Below are 7,400 nucleotides of genomic sequence, written 5' to 3'. Positions count from 1 at the left end.
AGGATGCAGCTATTGAAAATAGTCCCCAACCAGGGACACAGAACAAAAGAGGGAGGGACACTGGAGCCACACATTCACCAATCAAAGCCTTTTCAAGGAAGAAGAAGGCCAAGACCCTAGTTGCCACACAGGGGGCACACACAGCACAGATACATCCACCTGTATCTTTGCCTTCTCAAATTCAGCTTGATGTGACTCCAGCAAATGTGGAGTCACAGCCCCATTCTCTCATAATAGAAACACATCAATCATCAAACTCTCCATCACCCTCTCTAGATGTGGATATGATATTCACATCAATTCCTGATTCTCCCTCCTTAAAACTCAGGGAGGAGCCCCACTCAAAACCTGATGATCATCATCTTTTAGATGATTTGTTGGATCATCAGCCAATTCTTTCAGATATAGTTGAAGAATCTGTGTCACCTCACTTAAAATCAATTCACACAGATTCAACAATTATGTCACTTTCAATATCTGCATCTTTTCCTTCTTCAACAGATATCTCTCATCCATTGACAAGTGGTTGTTCTTCGACGGATAAGCTTAACAGCAGTTATACGTTGATATCATCAGTTTCCACTTCAACGGATACTCCCTATCCGTTGATGGTCTCTACTCATATAACAGAAACAATTCCAACTGTAGAGGACATGGTTACTGTACAATCAACTTTAGGTTTGAGGGAAAGGAGTGATAATTTGAGTGAGAGGCTGGGTTGCTCCCAGGCAAAAGGAGAGGTTGAGAGTCACCATATGCATGCTATTTCTTCCAGCATGGCAAAAGTGAGTGAGGGGAGTGCCACCTTAGAAGGTGAGGTTGAGGGTGTGAGGGTGTGTGTGAGCCAGGGGGAGCCCCTGATGCAAGAAAATAGAGAAAATGAGTGAAAGGCAGGTACAGAAGCTATAAGGGTGGATCCAACCATTGCTAGTGAGTCAATGATAGTGGATGATGCAGAAAAGGAAAGACAATTTCAGCAACATTACAAAGCTGTAATTGATAACATTTCCTTGGATGCTGACACTTTTACTCACCCTGTTCCAGCCTATCAATTGTTGGCTGCTCAGGGCAATGTGGAGGCAGAACAGACTTTAAACATTGTACACACTTCAGAATCTCTTCTCAGAGACAAAGCTGCTGTTAACAAGCTGCCTTCTCAAGCTGGTGAGCCATCTGAAGAATTTGGAGTAAATTCTAATGATGATGACTCTAATTCTTTGGATGAGAGCATGAACTTAGGGGGAGAAGCAGGCCCAAGTTCTGTTCGAGATCTACCTGATTGGGCATGGGCAAAGGCATCTACACCAGGAGAATTTGGTGTCACCTTGGTCAGGCAAGTAATGACTATTCAAAAGGCCCTTCAGGAGACTACATATGCTGGTACCAAGGCAATTCTTCAAGCTCATCTGGGCTCTCTACATCTCTTGCAGTTGCAGCATTTCAAACAGAATCTAAGTGTGGATGAACTCAAGCAGGACATTGCTGATCTGAAATCCTACAATGCTGAGAAGTTGGATTCAGTCATGCCTTATGGTACTATGCAAGATTTGTTGGGGAGACTGAGGAAAGAATCTGATGCTGACAAGAGGCTGGCCAGATTGGAAAACAGAGTTCAGATCATTGAAGACTCTATGGTCACCATTCTTCAGAATCAACAAACTCAGACAAATCTACTAATGCAGCTGGCAAAAGCACAAGGCTTGACCCCTACCCTTGATGATAACATAAAGGGGGAGAATAAAAGGGAAGGGGAAGGAGAGCCATCAACAACAGTTCAAATATCTCAAGTGCTAGTTCCTGCCATCACCACTTCTCCAACTATTCAAATCAAAGGAAAGCTTGATGGAATTGATCTAATCCAGATAGCAGCAGCTGAATTGCAAGTCAAAGAGCAAAGGAGGAAAATTGATGAAAAGATGCAATAAATTGTTGGTTCTACAACTTCTAAATCACAATCTGTGAAGCATAGCACAAAGGTGGAATCAATCATTTTGGAGCTCAAGCCAGTTAGGAGGAATAAGGTTGGAGAAACTTTTTCCAAGAATATGAAACCTATGGTTCTCAAGCCCAACAACAGATCCAATAAGGACTCTACAAAGAATCCTCTAAGCCTTGCTAAGATGAAAGAAGTGGATTTTCCTCTTCCAAAGCCTGATGAAGACAAGGTTTTGGGTAGAAGTATCATAAAGCACAAAGAGACCATGGATGTGGTTGAAAGGATGAGTATGGCTATTATCTTTAGGAAGGGAAGGAGCATTTGTGTGATGCAAGGACATCCCAAATTCTCAATAGCCAAGAGGGAAGAAGCCAGAAGGTTGAAGGAAGAAGCCAAAAAGCTAAAGGCTGACAAAAGAACACAAGCAAAACTTGAAAAATAGCTAAAGTCAAGTCAAGCTGAAGAAAAGAAAGAAATTGAAGACAAGAGTGAAGATATAGGTATGCGGGATATGTTTAGTGATGATGTGGGAGAAAGAAGTAAGGAAAGAGAGGAATGGCAGAAAGGGGACAGAAAGAAGGCCAATGCAAAAAGAAAGATGGTAGATGAGACTGAAGAAACCCAATCAAAATCCAAACCACTACCTTCTATTCCTGAACCCATTGTGCCTAACCCCTTCATAAATATCCATGGTGAAACAATCACTCCTAAGGAGGAACCAATTGATTGGGACACCGTCAAATTGCCCACCTTCTTAACCACTTCTCCACCAAAGAAACAGAAAAGGAAAATCAAATCAACACCTCCTCCAACCTCAATCAAATTCACTCAGAAGCTTAAGCCTAAAACACAAGCCTCTAAGGATGATTATGTTCACATTTGTGACATAAAAGAATTTTCATACATTGAACTCTATCTGGATGAGCTGGAGGAAGTAAGGGGAATAGATGCCTACAGACAGCTACAAGAAAGACTAGTGTTCAAATACAAAGGAAGTGGGGAAAGAACTTGGCCTCTCTACAGGATTCTGAATGAAGGCTACTCTACCTTGGTTAGAGTCTACTCAGCCATAAAAAGGGATTCTGGCTTTACCAGGATTGCCAAGACTGAGATTCTCAACAAGATTGCCAACATAAGGAAGACTTGGTGGGAGCCCAATGCCTTGCCTAGAATATTACTTTTATTCAAGAAAGAGGAATTATAGTTCACAAATCACCTCATTGGTTGATGGAGTTCAGAGACAACAAAGGAGTCAGAAGATTTTTCAGACTTGAAGATCAGCTCAAGATTGCCAGTAATGAAACTCTCAAGGATATGCAATCTAAGTTGGACATCAATGAAGAAGATGAAGCTGAGTTCTACAGACAACTTCAACTTCAAATAGAGGAGAATGACAGGAGGCTAGGAAAGAAAACAAGGGATCAAAGGAAAAGAAATTAATCTGCTCAGGCTAAAGGAGCACCCTTGGAAATAATGTAATTCTTCAATTCCATCTCAGCATACATATTTTTGCAGCACTTTTGAATTTGTGCTTTATTACAGTTAATATGTTTGTCAAGTGTTTTGTTATCATCAAGCTAAACCCAAATGTATGCCTACAGTTCTAGTAGACATAAATAGGGGGAGATTGTTAGGAATATGTGTATTAGTTTGATGATAAGTTAAACAAAACACTTAAGTAGAAATCTAGTATTTGTAGCCTCAATGGATAAAACCATCTTGGCTATCCGTTGAAGGAGTAGCTTTACTTAGAAATAAGTTTAGTATTGTAGCACATTTCATTCTCTGGATTCAAGTTGTAACTCTTAGATGTTGTAGGAAATTATCAGTCATGATTGACTACTAGTGGATATGCAAATAGGATGGCTAATTGTAAATATTTCATGCCTTGTAATTTTGTATAAGTGAAAAAGTATCAACTGATATTGAAGACCTTCAATGGATAAGAAAGAAAGCTTCAACGGATGTCTCTAAAGCTTCAACGGATAATATCCATCAACGGATAAGTGCTTCAACGGATAAGACTTCAACTGCTAATGCATCAACGGATAAAGCTTCAACGGATGCTTAGTTCAATAGCAGTTGATAGTGATAATTCATAAGCTGACAGAGGCACATGGGTTGACAGAGACAAACTGGAATGTGGCAGCCTCTAGGAGGAATCAAGAAAATACAGCATTTCCATTTTGGTGCAAACAAGGGAGTATTCAAAGATCAACAGCTAAACCCAAATTGCATTGGATAGAGAAATGAAGAAGAAATATGTGAAGAGCCTTTTTAATTGTATTTTACAATTTTATCTTCACTTGTAAACTTGGTGATATATAAACCAAGTAGCAGCTAGTAATTAGGTGTGAATTTTCAAGAGCTGTTTAGAAAAATCCAGAGAGAAAATCATCTAGTTTGTACTAGGAAGCAGCCGTGATTTAATTCTTTGAATCACAGATTTTCTGAAATAACACATCTCTGGTGGAACAACAAATCCACCAAAAAAGTTTTTAAGTTCTTTGTGTTTTTTACATTTGTGTTTGAATATATATCTGTCTGTATCAGCTTCAAGCCATTCACACACATTTGCTCACTAAAACACTTAGCCTTAGAAACTACTCAAAACTTGAAAAAGTTTTGAGATTTACATTCAACCCCCCTTCTGTAAATCTCATTGTTAGTCCACTGGGAATAACAAAAATAAATGTTGCTAAAACTTTTTAAAGTATTACAATAGAAACACATGTGTTGCAATAAAATGTTGCTAAAAACATAAGGTGTGCCTGTAAGGAAAAGTGTTACATGAAAATGTTGCAATAAATTGACTTTTGAAACATATTAAACTAAAATATGTTACAGAAATATGTTGCAGTAGTTTATTGCAACACCATAAATACTAAAACATGACAAAATGTTGCAATAAAGCAGGCTATTTTAATACATTAAAATGTTGCAATAACTACAAAAACGTTGCTATAGGGATCTATTACAACGGCAGCAAATGTAACACTGAATTTTAGCAAAAATGTTGTAAAAACATGTATTGCAACACATTTATGGTCTTTTAATACACTTTTTTGGTGTTGCAATAAATGATATATGGTGTAGTGTCAGGAAACCACTTAAGAGAAAGAAGAAGATCAAAAGGAAAAATGGATCGGAATTCGTATTATCATGCAAATATGAGGGGCTGGGGGACTTTTATTTTGCGTGTGGCTTAGTTACACATACTGAGGATTCTGTCGTAAATTTTTGGATACAAGGAGTGAAGGTGGTGATCAGGAATGGGGCTCGTGGCTTCGTGCACCACCACGACGAGGAGCGGAGTAGGGCGACAGTAAATGGCTAAGAGAGGAGGATGGTGTTGGCTGGGCGGAGAGAGTCGGTAGGGGAAATAACTGCCCTTCTTTTCCGGGCGGAGATTCAGGTGTTCAGGATAGGGGTGGAATTTTGAGGCGTGATGTTAGGAGCACCGGGGGGGGGGGAATTAAAATGATATATCATTAAGGATAACTCAAGGCGGGATTTTAAATGATAACGGGCCTAAACAGTTTGTGGCTATAAAAAATGGGCTTTATGAAGAGGAGGACGTTGGGCTGGATATTGAGGAGAGAAAAAGGAAACGTACTGGGCCAGTGTCTAAAACCACAATGGATATAGATGGTACATTAATAAGGAAAGAGCAAGGCAACATAATGGGACAACTCCAAGAAACTGTATTTTCTGAAACTGATTATACAATTTCTAGTAATTCTGATTCGGATACGCTTGCGGTGCAAGCTAGTCGCCCATTATGAATTACTTAAGTTGGAACTACAAAGGTATGGGGAGCCTCCGTGCAGTTCGTATCTTTGAAAATTTATTAAAATCTTCCAACCCTGATTTTGTGTTCTTGTCAGAGACTTTAAGTGATAAGAAAGATATTAAGGAGTTAGCAAATAAATTTGGTTTCTTTGATTATTTTACAGTAGATAAAGTAGGGAGATTAGGAGGTTTAGCTATTATGTGGAAGCGTTTTGTTGGGTGTAATATGATTGATTTTTTGAATAATCATATTGATGTGCATATTATGGAGGGGTCGAATGTAGCTTGGAGGTTAACTTGTTATTATGGGTTCCCAGAGAGACAGAAGACATGATGCTTGGCATTTTTTGAGAGGGCTTGTGAGGTATGATAGTATCCCCTGGTGTATTGTTGGGGACTTCAATGATATGCTGTGTATTACGGATAAAATGGGACCTCATCCCCACCCCTAGTCATTGCTAGACGGATTCAAAGCTATAATAGATGATTGTGGACTCTTAGAGGTTGACTTGAAAGGAGGTGATTACACGTGGGAGAAAAGCAAGGGCAAACCAAACTGGGTAAGAGAGAGACTAGATAGAGCGTTTGCTGATGCTAATTGGTGGAGGAAATTTCCCCTCTGTAAGTTAACTGTTACCCATACTATCAAATTTGATCATGATCCCATATTGCTCGAACCTGTCAATACTGAGTTCTCTAGGAAGCAATTCAGATTTAAATTTGAGAACACGTGGCTTCATGAGTGTAGTTTTAAAGATGAAGTGGTTCAATACTGGAAAGAGATTCCTAAAATTCATTTGCTCCCGAAGTTATTATTTGTTTTAACTTTTATGGCGAGATGGGGCAGGACTTTCTTCCATAAATTTCGAGACAAAGTGAAAAAACAGAAAGGAATTATTTGTAGTCTGGTAGATAGAATAGATGAGGAGGGAGTGAAGAGGTATTTTGAGGAAAGACAGAAACTGGAGGATCTATTGATGCATGAAGAACTATACTGGAAGCAAAGAATCAAAGCTTTTTGGTTGACTGAAGGGGACACTAATTCGAAGTATTTTCATGTAGCAACGTCAAAAAAGAAAAAGTTAAACCACATCACTCATCTTGTAACTGGAGAAAATGAGGTAGTGGACAATCATGATGGCATGGGCAGGGTGGTGCTTGATTACTTCAGAAGTGTGTTTAATGGAGAAAATAGTGGTAGTGTTCAGCTTGACAATGCAGAAGCTCATGTTATATCTGATGAGCATAATACCAGGCTCACGATTGAGATTAACTTTACGGAGTTTATAATAGCTTTGAAGAAAATGCATCCGGATAAAAGTGTTGTGCCTGATGGTCTGAACCCTGCATTTTTCAGCATTTTTGGGATTTGTTGGACAAGGAAGTGTTTAACTGTTGTAAGGATTGGTTGTCTAAGTGCGCATTTCCAGCGAATTTGAACGATACAACGGTGGTTCTTATCCCAAAGAAAGAGAACGTAGAACGTATGACAGAGCTTCGTCCTATAGCTCTTTGTAATGTGTTATACAAGATATTAGCGAAAGTTCTTGCCAACAGGCTCAAGGTTATCATCCCTGGTGTGATTTCTGAAAACCAATCAACATTTGTTCCCGAAAGGAATATTTCTGATAATGTGTTAGCTGCCTTCGAGATTCTGCACTTTATGAAGAGA

The 7,400-nt window shown here is 39.1% G+C and overlaps 1 protein-coding gene across 1 annotated transcript; it reads left to right on the top strand.

Moving 5' to 3' along the window:
* Positions 1–5,747: 5,747 nt before the first annotated feature.
* LOC141685379 (uncharacterized) lies at positions 5,748–7,167 on the top strand. The gene is made up of 2 exons (XM_074490486.1): positions 5,748–6,008; positions 6,181–7,167. The coding sequence occupies exons 1-2, from the start codon at positions 5,748–5,750 to the stop codon at positions 7,165–7,167; spliced, it is 1,248 nt and encodes a 415-aa protein (XP_074346587.1).
* Positions 7,168–7,400: the final 233 nt, after the last annotated feature.

Source organism: Apium graveolens, chromosome 2, assembly GCF_009905375.1.
Source record: "Apium graveolens cultivar Ventura chromosome 2, ASM990537v1, whole genome shotgun sequence".
Lineage (NCBI taxonomy): Eukaryota > Viridiplantae > Streptophyta > Magnoliopsida > Apiales > Apiaceae > Apium > Apium graveolens.
Note: the sequence above shows the minus strand (reverse complement) of the source record. Positions and strands in the feature narration are given on the sequence as shown.

Coding starts and splice junctions, on each gene's coding strand:
- LOC141685379 (XM_074490486.1), top strand. CDS start 5,748: ATGGGGAGCCTCCGTGCAGTTCGTATCTTTGAAAATTTATTAAAATCT. Junction 6,009..6,180: donor ATATTATGGAGGGGTCGAAT/GTAGCTTGGAGG, acceptor CCCCACCCCTAG/TCATTGCTAGACGGATTCAA.